The sequence below is a fragment of the Urtica dioica genome, chromosome 7 (genome assembly GCF_054948205.1).
Source record: "Urtica dioica subsp. dioica isolate 48M chromosome 7, U.dioica_male_clone48M_v1_H2, whole genome shotgun sequence".
Classification (NCBI taxonomy): domain Eukaryota; kingdom Viridiplantae; phylum Streptophyta; class Magnoliopsida; order Rosales; family Urticaceae; genus Urtica; species Urtica dioica.
The window spans coordinates 23,479,489-23,495,214 of record NC_142762.1 but is presented as its reverse complement, the minus strand read 5'-3'; the positions used below and the strand labels follow the sequence as shown (position 1 = coordinate 23,495,214).

The window sequence follows — 15,726 nt, the reverse complement described above, 5'->3', positions numbered from 1 at the left end:
AATATTTAATCTTGAATATAATGAATGACACGCTTATTTTACGGAAACCGAAGAGAATATATTAGTTAATTAAAATGATATTTTGGACCAAAAGTAAAATAAATATGGGAAAATAACACATATATACCTTATGTTTTAGTGGAATGTCGAGTTTAACTTTTGGTTTTCAAAAATGTCGAGCTCATACCTTCGTGTTTAAACTAAAATGACTAAATTATACCTTAAAATGAATATCAATGTCACAAATCTCTCTTTCATTGGTATTAATTCTTATATATAAAAAAAAACCGAATCAAATCCAAACCACTACCCTAACTTCTAAATTCTCAATTTTGAAATAAAAAAATATCATTAACTTTAAATAATAAAACTCATATCTCCCAAGAGAAGACTTCATTCCGTGTTCGAATTGCAACTCTAAATTGTGGATTATCCGTTCGAATATGTGATTTTGATGATTATCAACTGTCGATTTTTACTACTTTGCATCTTTATGTATTCTTCTCAATGAAGAGATTGTTGTTCATTTTTTAGTTTTTAAATAAATTATATATCTGGCGCGAATGATAAAGATGATTGATGTTTATATATAAATATTATAGTCAACGTCAATAAAAAGTCAATAGATCCAATAAAAAGAAGATTTGTGGCACTGTTGTCTATTTCATGATATAATTTCATAATTTTAGTTAAATAGATAGTATAAACTCGATATTTTTGAAAATCGAATGTTGAACTCGATATTTCACTAAAACACAATGTATATATCAAGGATCGAAATACCGTTACCGTTACCGTTCCGAGCCTTCGAATTTAGGGGGAACCGCCCGTACCGTAAAGGAATACCGGGGGAAGCGAGAAAAAAAAAAGAAACCGGTACCGTTGAACTTACCGTTACCGTAGAGGAATACCGTCAAATACCGGTATTTACCGAGGGGAATTCAGAAAAGAAATATACAAAAAAACATACAAAGTACGTAGGGTAAAATTCATAAAATTAAAAATAGTGTACAATGTTTCAACACACTACCAAATTACAAACACAACAAAAACTAAGTTCAATAACCAAAATGATAAAGTTCAACACAATCTACCAAATACTATTGTTCAACAAATTCAACATAGGAGGGATACAAATGACTACTCAAAGCGACCGTATGCAGCGGTCATACAGTAATCATACCAAGTCATGTAATGAGCATATGCACTAAAGTACCTGTTCAAGTGATAGTCGTACTCATACTGAGATGAACCAACAGTCATGGAGTGGAGGGGATAACCTGGAACTGGTTGCACCGTTTCGGGAGCGTAAGTTGATGCATAGGAGTCCTGGTAGTTGTAACTGGAAGATCCGTCATCATAAGATGACTCTGTGCCTTGAGGACCAATTGATACCGATCCGAAGTTGTAGGACAAGTCATCAACGTCATTGCTAGACGTAAATGACATGGCATCATTCATACCTCCGCGCCCGTATCCTGAATCAAAAAAGGCAGGGTGATGAAGACGATCAAAATCTTCTTGCGATGGTGCGTATCCAAGCTGAGAACCGCCGACATCACCAAATGAGGTGCCTCCAGCAGTAAAGGAACCCCCAGACCGATAGGAACCTCCAGCACCTCCCCCTGATCCACCGTCACCTGCACCTCCACCTGCTCCGCTTGATCTACGGCTTGAACCTCCGCCATCTGAACCCGAACTGTCTCCGGATCCGCGTTGAGGTTGGACGTCCTCGTTCAGCACTCGCTCCGGATCAAGTCCAATATCTCGAGCCGCTTCAGCTACTGCCGGATCCGGGTTCTGGTTGACGTCGTCCATGTGAACTTCGTCAATCCAGCGGAGCATTTCGTCGTCTCCCTCATTGTCATTCCCCGAGCGTTCGAAAGCTCGTTCGATGATATCCAAAGGATCCAGGGGGTTGAGGTTGTTGTCGTGAATCCGAGTTGCTTCTCGGAGCTGCAACTTCATGTTGTACGAGCAGAAAACAAGCTTCTCGAGTCTGCCGTACGCTAGACGGTTCCTTTGTTTTGTGTGGACGAGGGCAAATGTACTCCAATTCCTCTCACAAGCGGAGGCGGATGCAGTTTGTGACAAAATTCGAATAGCCAACGTCTGTAAAGTCGGGGTCCAATTTCCGTAAAGCTCCCACCACTCACCTGCAATCATGTGACATAAATCATATCATGTCATTTATTACCATTCCATGACATAGTTAATGGCTTAATGCATACAATTCATCTCACAAACTTACTTGCACAAAGGGTGCCTCGTGCCGAAATAGCACTTCGTTGTGAGAAGTCCCCTCGAGCGTCTCGAAATGCGATTAACTGTAATTAGAAAATCAAATAAGACTCGTATATTCATAATGTGATATAGCTTGTAACAATTTATAGTTTTATACCTCTCTCCCAAGAGTTGACCCATCAAGATCCTGATGCAAGAAGTCGAACACCCTTGTCACAGCTGCCATGTGGGTATTGTCCATGTGGATATCCGGGTTAAACAGCAACTTTGGATTTAGGAAGAAAGCTGCAATGTGTAGTGGATGTTCCATTTGAGTACTCCATCTGTGGTTCACGATGTCGACAACCCATTTCTTCTCACTCATCGCTTCCAACTTCTTTCTCATCTCGTGGAAGACGTAGTATAGTAATCCCATCGTGGGATGCACCTCAGTGTCCACTAATCGAAGAGTGGTGTACATCGGCTCGAATATGGCACACACTTCGTCCACCGAATGCCAGAATCTGGGATTTAAACAAGTCTCGGCTATGGATGTACCTGTAGGAGTTGCACTCAATTTGGAATCATCCCACCATTGACTACTGAACATCGTCCTCAACGCAGCTCTCTTCTCTCGGAGACTTCTGAGAGCTAGGTAGTTTGTGGCAAATCTTGTTGCGCCGGGACGGATGATTTCACTTGGGGATGTCTCCCGTAACTTGGACAACACAGTGCCGTGGTTGTAGATGAACTTAGTCGCATCCCTCGCAGATTTGATAGTTTGCTTAACACTATCTCTCTTCCCAATATCTTCAAACATCAGATCTAGACAATGTGCAGCGCAAGGTGTCCAGTACACATGGTACTTGCGTTGTAATTTCAACCCGGCACTCCTGTAGTTCGAACCGTTGTCGGTCACAACTTGGACGACATTCTGTCTTCCGATTTCTTTTAGCGCTGACCTCAGTATTCCGTAGATGTACTCCCCTGTTTTCGTGTGCTTTGATGCATCAACGGACTTTAAGAACACCGTTGCACCATCACAATAAACCATAATGTTTATGATGCTCAGTCTGGTCGGCCCCGTCCAACCATCAGTGAGTATGGTGCAGTCGTATTTTACCCACCGCTTCTTTTGTTCGTCAAGGTAGTTCTCCGCATCTGCAACCTCCATATCGAGGTATTTGTTATGAATTTCATACGGAGTTGGTATAGGAACGCCTGGACCTGCAATATGTCAATATACATCATGTTAACGTTTCAAGAACTCATGCGATTCGACAATATGAAAATAAAATTACTTATCACAAATTGAGGATTACCCAAGTCTTGAGCGGACGCTATCATGTTTTTGAACTCATGCGAGGCGGCCTTACTCGCCGGCACATGTTGGTGAACAAAGAATTTTGTTATGTGTCTTCCGAGCCACGTTCTCTTCTTCGGATCCACGATCTCATCGATTTTTGTTTGCTTCGCACTCGCTGACTTATATAACGACGGAGCAGCTGGTGGAGATTTTGCCGTAGAACCACTGCCGGGCCCCGACATCATCCGAGCCTCCCATTCCGTCTTAGCCGCCTCTTGTCTTGACCTCTTCATAGCTGCTCGTAATTGCGCTTCGTAGTCTTCTTCGTCTGATTCTTCCACGCCGACATTCTTAGTCAATGTCTTTTGAAGCGTAGCGTCCAACGACTTTTTGTTCTTCTTTTTTACGACATTGCCTTGAAGTAAAGCTTGCATCTCTTCTCTCACTTCAGGAGGGACTTTCTCACAGAATTTGACACTCCTCGTTGGGTCTACATGGGCTAGGTGGTTTTTCACTCTCGTGATACCGCCACCTCCCATATTGTGCTCGCAAAATATGCACTTGTGGCCGCTACTTTTCCCGAGAATAGGTGTGCAATACTTCCTAGCTGGGTCGGGGGCCGACATTCTTGCAACTTGTAATCTACAAATGAACAAATAACATTTACACAATATCACTAACTAATTATCAACTTGTAATATACACAAAAACTCTAAAATTACAAACATCAACACAAAAACTCTAAAATTAAAAACAAGTCACAAAATTTCTTCATAAATCAATAAACAAGTTCATCATAATCCATAACCTTAATCATCACTAACTAATCACATAATTATCAAATAATTCGGATTAAATCCAAAAAAATTACAAACATCAAGACAAAAACTCTAAAATTAAAAACAAGTCACAAAATTTCTTCATAAATCAATAAACAAGTTTACATAACCTTAACCATCACTAACTAATCACAAAATTACTAAATAATTCGGATTAATTACCAAAAAAATTATAAACATCACCACAAACTCTAAAATTAAAAACAATTCATAACAATTTCTTCATAAATCAATAAACAAGTTTACATAAGCTTAATCATCACTAACTAATCCCAAAATTAATAAATAATTCGGATTAAATCATTAAATACAAAAAAATTACAAACATCAACACAAACTCTAAATAAAAATACATTCATGCTCACTAAGTAGTCATAACTATCAAATTATAGTTAATCTTCAAGAATCATCAACAAATTTCAAGATTTAAACTCAAAATCATAAAAAAAACTCAAAAAGGACGGGATCCTCACCGGGAAGGGCGGGAACCGGCGGGAAGTCGTGAGAATTGGCCGTGTTCGCGTCGGGAAGAGGCCGGCTTGGCGGGATCCGACCGGGATCTGGGAAGATTTGGGCTGCGCGGCGTCGGGAAGCTCGTGACCTAAAACCGACGCGAATGAAGAATTAAAAACGGGATCCGGGCTTTTATAGCCGGGTTTTCCTTTTTTTTTTAACTGAACCGGGCCGGGAAATGGGAACCGGGTTCCCACCCGGATCCCGGCCCGGTTCCCCCGGAACCACCGGAAAACTCCGGTTTTGGTGGTTCCGGTGCCGGTTAGCTTCAAAAAGGGGGAACCGGACCGGTTCCCGTCCGGTTCCCCCGGTTTTTCAATCCTTGGTATATATGTGTCATTTTACCAATATATATTGGTTTTGGACTAGGTTGAGAGGTTAATTTTTCTTTTAAGGAAAAAGTCCATGGGGCTTAAATAAACACGACAATCTAGTAAAGCTACATCCAAAAGGAAAGGAGGAAAATAATCCTTCCAAACGACAAAATCATTAGTACTATAGCTTATTTTGCAAGAGCATGAGCTACACAATTATCAACTCTAAAACGAAAACAGATATCAAACTTAGAGAAAATAACAACTACCACTAGTACAAATGTTGGATACTACAACTCGTTGTTGATGTCGAAATCCGTTCCTCAACAATCACGATATTATATATATTATATTGAATATATCGACTTATTTATATGATGTGGATCTCAAGAATTCGTCGTAAATGGAATTGAATTTCGGAGTAATAACGAAGAACGACTTAGATAATAATAGAAACAAATTGAGGAAATAACTTTTATTATAATTGATCACGATCGTACATAGAACTACAGAATATATTTTGGGAATACATAATATTGAAGGTACAGAAAGATGATCCTAATGTCCCCTGCGAGATCCGCTGTTTTCTTTATTTATAGATGAGATGGTCGGTCTGGAGCGTTCTGCGGTGCTGCATGCGGAGTGGTTTGGCCTATTCCTTCGCAGGGTGATCAGCTCGGCGACCGTTTCTTCCGGACTCGCGGGGTGGTCAGCTCGGAGACCGCTTCTTCCGGACTCACGGGGTGGTCAGCTCGGAGACTGCTTCTTCCGGACTCGCGGGGTGGTCAGCTCGGAGACTGCTTCTTCGGAGCTGACGGGGCAAATGCTGCGAGCTGGTTTGTAGGTGTAATCCTAATCCGAGCGGGCTGGGCTTGGTTGGATTTTATTCACCAATCGGGGCCCAGGATGTAAATCGGGCCTTTGAGAAATGGCCCAAATTACAAGGATTTATTCTGGTATCCACAATAAGTCCCCCAAAGCATAGTTAATTTATGCGAATATTAAGTGTGCTTTAAATTTCTGAGCCCGAATTTTCGAACTGAATCCCGAACTTGCATGTCCATGTGTAGTAGTCATGATGTCCATAATGACAGGTGTCAAACTGAATTTCTCCTTTCTAGGCTGAATCAGTTATGATTCCTACTTGAGTGGAATTTGAAACGACGCTGCCATCCCATCGCTATTAATAAATAGGGCTTTTCGCATTCTAATCGACTTACTCGTTTTCAATCCCTCGAAGATTCAAAATCAGGTATCTTTCGTCTTTTTTTTTTACTCTCTTTATTTATTTTTTCGTCAGAGCTTATCTCTCTAGGCGTTCATCTCACTGGTTTTTTTTTACTTCTGACCGGGTTACAAAAAAGGTTTTCTTAAATGTCTATCCAAAGCACTCCAGAAAAGCTTGATGAGATTTCTAAGGACCTCAGAGGTCCCACCACGGTTTCTGAGGACGAACTCGTCGACTTTTTCGATGAATTTGATATTCCTCTGAACGTGGCCTTAGCCCTTCCTAGTCCCGAGTTTACAGCATCAGATACCTCTGCGGGCTATTGTTGCGTATATGAAATCTTTTTCAGGGATTGTGGGCTGAGATTTCCTGTGGACCCTTTGCTTTAAGAATATCTAGAAGCCCTAAAAATATCCATTCCCCAAATGTGCCCCAATTTCCTTAGGAAAATATCTGGGTTGATTACCTTAGCCAAGGAGAACGAGGTCGAGCTCACGGTGGCCGACCTGGTTCGTTTAGGTCATATCAAACATAACTCCAAACTTACCCCGGTTACATTTTATCTTGCTAATGCTGCGGGTCGAGGTGTTTTAGAGGGGTTACCTGAGAAAGACACTCATTGGGGTCGGAGAAGATTTTTCTTTGAGATAAATGAGCACTCGGTCGGCTCGTTTCATCAAAGGTTATGCCTCGAGTGGGCTTCTTCTCCGGGTATAGAATTAGGATTTGTCATTCGCTACTTGGTCTTTTTATGATATGTCAAGAATTGATTTTTGTGATTTTTTTATATATATATATTTTTTATAGCGAAAATCACGGCGCCCAAGGTTGACGCGGAGTTCCTGGGAAAGCTCGAGGTGTTGCGAACTGGAAGTTTGGATTGGAAACACTTCAACTCAGATCGTTTCGTCGAGTCGGGTTATTGGGCTCGTCCTGAGATTGATCGAGGTGTTCCTGGTGAGTATAACCTATTATTTTATTGGACTTGCAGAAGGTGTTGTATTGAAATGTTTTTTTTTTAATTTTTAACCATAGGCGAGGATTGCAAGCGGGGTGACATGGATGCCGAAGTTGACTATGTGGCTGAGAAGAAGAGACTTCGTCAAGCCAAGAAGGATGCACAGAAAGGCGAGGTACCCCAAATCCTCGACGGTTCGGCCGCTCCAGAGCGAACAGCGGAGAAGGAAGATACTTGCGGGGTGAGCTCGCCTGGTCCGCCTGATGGTGTTGGAGTTGAGGGACGCGCTGAGAAGAGTCCTCAACCCGTCCAGGCTTATCCCGAGGTGGCGTTGCGATCGCCTGTGAGTGCTGTAAAGAGAAAAGCCGGGGTGGTTAAGCCGACTCCCGAGGTCGAGGTCGTGGCCAAGAAGGGCAAAGGAAAGAAGTCTTCGAAGGAGGGCGTTTTCATTTCGGCCGCCGAGGTGGAGAAGGAGGAGAAACGGGCTGCCAAAAAGAAAAAGAAGGAGAAGGTCGGCTACGTGGGAAGTGGTGGTGAGGCGACTGTCGAACTGCCGGGATCAGTTGTTCCGATTGGGTCCGCCAAGAGTGACGGGATGGTGGATACTGAAGGTAGTTCGCTCCCAAAGAGTGCTGCTCCAAAGGAGAGGGGCGCGGTGATTGGTCCCGGCGAGCTGACTTCTTCGGGTCCCACGTCCCCTGACGAGGTGCCTAAATCGGACTCGAAGCCGAACAAAGTGGTGATTCACTTTGAACGTAACCACCCCATCTACGAAGACGGCAGTTCATCAGCCTTCCTGATGAGGCAGATCAGGTACCCTACTGCGCCTTTGGGCAAAGTAAGGGCTCTAAGGGGTGCTAACATCTATAGGGGGATGTCTATGGCGGCCACGAAGGTATTAACTCTTATTGAGTTGTTTGTATATTATCCAATATATATATATATATATATATATATATATATATATTATATCGTTGCTGATCTCGTCTGGTGTTTGTCTTAATAAAGTATCAAGCAGAGATCAACAAGGGGGTTTATGCTTATGAGCACAAAATCCGAGTGGCGGAGAGAAGGATTCACGAACTGGAACGGTATTTGGAGGCTTCGAGGGAGCGTAACGCCGAGGTGAAAGCTTTGGAGGGAGAGGTGACCGGGCTCAAAGGCGAGCTGGCGAAGAAGGAGGACGAGCTGAAGCATGCTCTACTTGACCAAAAGATGCTCCGTGACCTTGGCATCGAGGCCCAGGCAGCTCGTTCAGAGTTGTCAGAAAAGGAGCGGCAGCTCAACGTTGCTCAATCGGAGATCGAGGAGCACCGGGATCGGGTCACCGCGCTGGAGTCGAGCAACAAGGATTTGAGTGCCTTTGCCAATCGAGCTGCTGCTGACTTCAAGCGGGCTAACGCTCTTATCGCTCAGATGCAGAAGAGTGCCAAGATGATCAAGACTCAGGCTACTCGGTCTGGTCGGAAGGCAGCATCTGCGAAGTATCGGAGCATTATCTCTAAATACCAGGCTCACCTCGCAGCTCGTTAAAAGAAGGCTGTGATCGTGCGGAAGCTTGATCAGTGTCGTGCTGCGGCTGGGGTGCTGGAGGACGTGGTGGCTGGCGAGCTCGATGATGCCACCGAGGTTCTTTAGGAGGCGAAGGACGATATTGCCAAGTTCACCCCGGATCTGTCCGCTGATCCTCTCCCCGACCTCGCAGGTGCGGAGGATGTGATTTTCACTCCATACTCGGAGCGGGTATCCCTCGATGGCGGCTCTGAAGATGTCTCGGTGGCGATGGACATCGATCAGTATGGCTCGAACGCTGGTCTGACTATGGCGGGAATTCCTGAGGGGACCGAGGTTGTCCAAGATGTTCCTGAGTCCGGAGCCTAAGGATTTTCACAGTTCATTCCAGTTGTTTTATTTTCTTTTGAATAATTATGAGCCCGTCTGTTTTTGGGCAAGACTATTATGCCTTTTTCTTTGTAATAATTATTTGCTCTGATGATTTTGGCCATGGGGTCGCTTTCATCGAGCTCGTACTCTTGTTTGACTCCGGGGTCGGAGTTTTTATTTGGCTTCTGTGCATTTGTGATTCCTCAATTTTTGCTAAGTCTTTTTATTTCGACTGCTCTTATGTAGGATAGTTTGGATCCATTCGTTACACATGAGGAATTCTTCTCCGTACGTATGTATTAATTGAGTTCGTCACAGGCGAGCTTTCAGTTCGCTCAGTATACTGCCGAGCTGATTGATCAGTCTGCTGCCTAGTCGTTTACAGGATTTTGCTAAGCCTTCTAACAACATTTAGCGGATGATTTATTGTATCAACTTGATCAGTCTTTATTCGCATTTCTCGGTGAACTATTTCGTTGATTATAGGTTGCGTGGGAACTGCTAAGAGTTTTTAGCTTGGTCCTTATGGTTTTGTTATAGGGCAGATTACACACTGGATAATCAATCCTATGCCGAGAATGGTTCGGGTTTGCTTTTCAAAGAAACTGTTTTGGTCCGTAGTTGTTTCCTTTTCTTTTTTCTGGTGACACGTTGTAAAAACTCGCGTCCCGATTGTGCTTTATGTGTGTCTGAATCTCCGAGGAGTGATGCCTTTATCTCGGCCCGCTGCTCGATGTTCATCGGACTGAGACGTGTTCTGATCATACTCTCGATTTGTGAAGTATTGTTTTATGTATTGGTTTTCAAGAGCGTGTGAATGGTCCTTTAGTGAGGTATTTAGACGCTTTGATGGCCTCGATGCCTATGGGAGGTGTTTGCGTTTTATTTTATCCCATCTTAATTTTCAGTATTTCAAAGGGATCCCATCTTAGTGTTACCCAATCATACTGAGAGCCTCGATGCTGTGAGGATATCAAGGGTCCGTCCTTGATCCTGTGAAGGTTGATGACTCGGTTGGTGGTGATGGGGTACCAAGCGGAGTCAAGAGTCTGTTACTCGTTGTCTGTCGCGTTACAGACCTCGTGTTTAAAACTTTGGATGGGGCTGAGCCTTGGAGTCAAGGTTGCCTACGTACCCAATGAATGGGATCAAGCCGTGACGTAGTTCGATTCGGGGTTCTACGTGGTTTAGACGTAGTATTTTTTTAAGTTTATGATGTTCCAAGACCTTAGAATGGGTGTTCCATTCAGAGTCTCTAATTCGTAAACTCCTGGGTGGACCATTTTCGTAATGCGGTAGGGTCCTTCCCAATTTGCTCCCAATTTTCCAGCGTTAGGCTCTGCTGTGTTCTGGAATGTTTTCCTGAGAACGAGATCTCCTACTATGAAGTGGCGGAAGCGTAGGTTTTTATTGTAGTGCCTGGCGATGCTCTGTTGGTATTGCAACATTCTGACCATAGCTCGATCTCTTTTTTCCTCGATGAAGTCGAGGGAATCGGAGAGTGCCAAGTTGTTGGCGTCTTCATTCTCGCGTGCACACATCGTCCTTATGGTTTGGATTTCGTGTTCTACAGGAATGACTGATTCGACACCGTGCACTAGAGAGAATGGGGTTTCTCCGGTAGGGCGCCAAGGGCTGGATCGATAGGCCCAAAGGGCTCCCGGAAGCTCGTCAGCCCATCGACCTTTCTTAGCGTCAAGTCTTTTCTTTAGAGAGTTTACGATAGTTTTATTGGCGGCCTCGGCATGGCCATTGCCTTGTGGATATCTAGGTGTAGACATTCTCAGTTCTATTCCGTGGTATGAGCAGAATTGTCTAAACCTTTTTGATATGAATTGGGCGCCATTGTCGGTGACGATCTCTTGTGGGACCCCGTGTCGGCATATGATGTCCTTCCATACGAAGGTCTGGACGTCGATATCCTTGATTAGGGGTAGGGCTTTGGCCTCCATCCACTTGGAGAAATAGTCGGTGAGGACTAATAAAAACTTTGATCCACCGGGGGCGGCAGGCATTGGTCCGACGATGTCCATTGACCATTTCATGAATGGGTATGGGGACGAGATTGAAGACAGCGCCTCGGCGGGTTGCTTTATGTTTGGGGCGTGCCTTTGGCACTTATCACAACGTCGGGAGTGTTCTTCGCAGTCCTCCACCATCGTTGGCCAATAGTATCCTTGCCTTTTGATTTTTATGGCCAAGGCTCTTCCACTGGCGTGGTTCCCACAATCCCCTTCGTGGATTTCGGAGATAATGCGGGCTGATTCGCCCTTGGAGATACACCTCAGATATGGTCCAGCGAAGCTCCTTTTAAAAAGAACATCGTTGATGATGCAAAATCTAGCGCAAATTTGTTTTAATTTTCGCCTTTTTGACTTGTCGTCGGGCGCGTTTCCCTCTTTGATGTATTTCAGGATGTCGTCCCTCCAATCCCCCACTTCTATTGTCATTATTGTGTTAATGCTAATGGCTATAGAAGGTTGTTTGATTGATTCAACCGGAATAACTCTAGTGAGTCCGGGGTCTGATGTTGAGGCCAGAGCTGCTAAGGCGTCGGCGGATGTATTATCTCCTCTCGGGATCCTTGTGAGTTCGAAGGCTTCGAAGTTCTTTGCGAGGTCCCGTACTACCTTCACGTAAGCTTCCATACGTTCGTCTCTTGTTTCGAACTCTCCACTAAATTGGTTAGCAACGAGTTGGGAGTCGCAATATGCGCTTACTTTTTTTGTCCCGCAGGCTTTAGCTAGTTGCATACCTGCGATTAAAGCCTCGTACTCAGCTTCGTTGTTTGACGCGACAAAGTCGAGTCGGAATGATTGTTCGATTACCTCGCCATGGGGTGACACCAGACGTATCCCCACGCCAGATCCTTGTTTCGATGAGGCGCCATCTACGTTCAAGGTCCAAACACCCTCGTCGGGGTTGGTCTCGGTCACATTTCTCGGCAACTCCACAAGGAAATCAGCAAGAACTTGTGATTTTGCACACATCCTTGCTCGGAATTCGATGTCGTATTCGCTTAACTCTACTGCCCATTTAGTCAACCTTCCGGATTGATTTGGACTGTGGAGGAAGGTTCGCAGCGGCTGGGTTGTCATTACAACGATCGTGTGTGATTGAAAATACGGTCTTAATTTTCGGGCTGAAGTGACGATAGCTAGTGCGAGCTTTTCCATAGCAGGGTACCTTGTCTCGGCGTCGACGAGGGATTTGCTAATGTAAAATACTGGTTTCTGGTCTCCTCGATCATCTCGAACCAGAACGCCACTTATGGCAGCGTGCGACACAGCCACGTAGAGATAGAGTGGTTCTCCGACTGCGGGCTTCGCGAGGATTGGGGGTTTGGCCAAGTATTCTTTCAGCTCACGGAATGCTTTCTCGCATTCGTCGTTCCATTTTGACTCCTTGTTTGATTTCAGGAGCTGGTAAAAGGGTAAACATTTATCCGTCGACCGAGAGATGAAGCGATTAAGGGCAGCTATACGGCCTGTGAGTTTTTGTACCTCTCTCTTATTTCGGGGGCACGGCATTTCGCGCAATGCGCGGATTTGGTCAGGATTCGCCTCGACTCCTCGTTGCGTGACCAAATATCCTAGGAATTTTCCGGAAGATACTCCAAATGAGCATTTCTCGGGGTTCAGTTTCATTTGATATTTATTTAATACCTTGAAACATTCTTCCAAATGTTCGACGTGATCATCCTCTCGGAGTGATTTAACTAACATATCATCGATGTATACTTCCATATTCTTGCCGATTTTCTCGGAGAACATTTTGTTTACGAGTCGTTGATACGTGGCCCCGGCATTTTTTAGGCCAAAGGGCATTACTTTGTAGCAATAAGTCCCTCTGTCTGTGATGAATGCCGTTTTTTCCTGATCGTCCGGATGCATAAGGATTTGGTTGTATCCTGAGAACGCGTCCATGAAGGAGAGCATTTTGTGCCCAGCTGTGGCCTCGACCAACTGATCAATGTGTGGTAAAGGGAAGCTGTCCTTAGGACAAGCTTTATTGAGGTCAGTGAAATCGATCCACACTCTCCACTTACCGTTTTTCTTTTTTACTACTACGGTGTTTGCTAACCAATCCGAGTATTTTACTTCTCGGATTGATCCGGCTTTCAGTAGTCGCTCCACTTCGTCATTGATCACTTTGGACCTGTCGGGGCCAAGTTTGCGCCGTTTTTGTTTGATGGGTTTGAAGCTAGGGTCAACGTTGAGTTGGTGAGACACCACGTCGATGCTTATGCCTGGCATGTCCTCGGTGGACCATGCGAATGTATTTTTATTTCTTTTTAGGAAGGCTATTATATCCCTTCTTATTTTTCCTTTGAGCTCGGATCCGATCCCAACATGGTGATCTGGATTAGATCCATCGAGCTGTACTTGGGTTGTTAACTCGGGACGAGGGGAATCTTGTTCTTCCACATGTTCCTCCCCTCCCTTTGTGTCTTGCAGGGTGGAAACAGTGGTTCCGACAGTCGTTAATTGCTATGGGGCACCGTTCAACAATTCTTTCTTTATTTTGTGGTTGCTCATGTAACACATTCGAGATGCTTCTTGGCTTCCACGGATTTCCGCGATCCCATTTGGAGTGGGAAAGTGAACACATTGGTGGTATGTGGACGGGACGACTTTCATACTGTGAATCCACGGCCTCCCAAGTATCATATTGAAGGGTGATGGACAGTCGAGAACCACGAACTCGACGAGCTTATTAATTCCGGCTGCTTGGACAGGGAGTTTGATTACTCCCATAGAGGGCGTTACCAGTCCGTTAAAACCGGTCAGCTCTGTTGGTTCTCTCTCAATGTCGATTTCGTCGATGTTCATCCTGTTCAGAGTATTTCTGAAGATCGCGTCCACTGAGCTTCCTCCATCGATCAGGATCCGAGACACAATGCAGTTTGATACATCTAGTTCGACAACCAGGGCATCGTCATGTGGCGCGACCAGCCCCTTTACCTCACTTCCTTTGAAGGAGATTAACACTTCGTCTTCACCTTCCGTGGGAAGACTAGTAGAGGTGTTCTTTAGCTGACGCTGATGAGCCTTTATGGAGTTTATCGATTCCCTACAGAACTTCGAACCTCCAATAATGCAATCGATTCTAGGTTTTGTTTGTGGCTCGGGTTGAGTATCCTGCTCATCATTTCTTCCCCTTTTTCCGGGAGAAGGGTTTCCTCGGGGTTGTGAGTTGAAAGTCTTTTTCTTGGGAGGGGGTCCCAAGTCAATTCCTTTCAGCTCCCCTTTAGCGAATTTTTCTGCTAAGACTTTTCTCATTGTTTCGCAATTGAGCGTACTGTGGCCATTGCTTTTGTGGAATTCGCAATAAGCATTAGGGTCTCTCGTCCATTTCTTATTAGTGGCTTCGCTGTGATTCCTATCGTTCACATTGAACGCGAAGCCTGGTGGGGCCTCCGCTTTTTTTGGGATTGTATTCCCTTTCCTGTTGGGTCCTACCCCTTGCGAGTTCCCGGGGATTAGACTTCCCGGTGTATTTTTCTTGATACCATGTTTCTTAGCCAGGAAACTCCTTTCTTCTTCGGCTCTTGCAAAGTTCGATGCGCGGTGAATCGCATCTTCAATGGTAGGTGGCCTGTTGACTATAATCTCTTCTCGGAAACGAGAATCATGCCACAGTCCATTTTTTAGAGCGGTCAAAGCCGAATCGTTATCGATGTTCGGGATTTTTGCCATGATGCTTTTGAAGCGAGTCATGTAGCCTTTGAGGGACTCGGAATTGGTTTGCTGGGTATTCCACAGGTCTGCCATGGTGGCCTCGTCTTCAACGAGCATAGAGTAATGCTTAAGGAATTCGGTAGACAGTTTTTGAAAGCTGCTGATCGAGCCTTCCTCGAGCCTGGAGAACCAATCTAGGGCGGCCCCGGTTAGGTTTTCGGCAAACAGTTGACAATATCCTGCCTCGAGTTCGTGTTCATAAAGATGAGCTCGACCCATGGCAATTCGGAAGGCTGTCATGTGAGACTTAGGATTGGTCGTACCGGAGTACTTAGGGAGTCGGACCTTTCCCGCATCTCCAATCTTGACCCTACTAATCTCTTTTGAAAAGGGTGTTCATCCTGTTTCGGCTACTAGACGGTCGATTTCAGGGGCCGAGCTAGTGGCAGAATGCATCTTTGAGTGAACAGCGCGAAATTTGTCGTCTACCATTTTGCGAAACAACTCCATTTCGGTCAGCTCGAGCCTGTTGGTCACGAGCTCGGATCCTCCTGGGGTCACGAAAGCGACGGCAGTAGCAGTACTAGTGACTGGCTGGTTTTGCGCTGGAGCTTTGTCTGAGCTCGCGGGGGAATCAGATGACGTGGGGAATCGGGCTAATGGGATTTCCCTTTCTTCAGCGCTAAGTGGACGAAGTGCGGGCTGAGGTGGCGATCCTCCCGGGGGAGGAGGAATCCTGCTGGAGCTCGGCAAGGATCCCGGGGTGATCACTCCGGGATG

The 15,726-nt window shown here is 45.0% G+C and overlaps 2 protein-coding genes across 2 annotated transcripts; one reads left to right on the top strand and one right to left on the bottom strand.

The window, feature by feature from the left end:
* The first annotated feature begins 6,848 nt into the window (after positions 1-6,848).
* On the top strand, positions 6,849-9,262 carry LOC149390482 (uncharacterized). Its single transcript, XM_089619780.1, has 5 exons — positions 6,849-7,134; positions 7,231-7,380; positions 7,459-8,276; positions 8,390-8,893; positions 9,020-9,262. Exons 1-5 carry the CDS (start codon positions 6,849-6,851, stop codon positions 9,260-9,262), a joined length of 2,001 nt encoding a protein of 666 aa, XP_089475906.1.
* Positions 9,263-13,755: 4,493 nt separating this feature from the next.
* On the bottom strand, positions 13,756-15,225 carry LOC149390481 (uncharacterized). Its single transcript, XM_089619779.1, has one exon. It carries the CDS (start codon positions 15,223-15,225, stop codon positions 13,756-13,758), a length of 1,470 nt encoding a protein of 489 aa, XP_089475905.1.
* Positions 15,226-15,726: the final 501 nt, after the last annotated feature.

What these genes read in the sequence shown, in the direction of transcription:
- LOC149390481 (XM_089619779.1), bottom strand. Translation starts at nt 15,225, where the DNA reads ATGGGTCGAGCTCATCTTTATGAACACGAACTCGAGGCAGGATATTGT.
- LOC149390482 (XM_089619780.1), top strand. Translation starts at nt 6,849, where the DNA reads ATGTGCCCCAATTTCCTTAGGAAAATATCTGGGTTGATTACCTTAGCC. An exon ending in GATTGATCGAGGTGTTCCTG is followed by an intron (nt 7,381 to 7,458) that starts GTGAGTATAACC and finishes TTTTAACCATAG; the next exon opens with GCGAGGATTGCAAGCGGGGT. An exon ending in TGTCTATGGCGGCCACGAAG is followed by an intron (nt 8,277 to 8,389) that starts GTATTAACTCTT and finishes GTCTTAATAAAG; the next exon opens with TATCAAGCAGAGATCAACAA.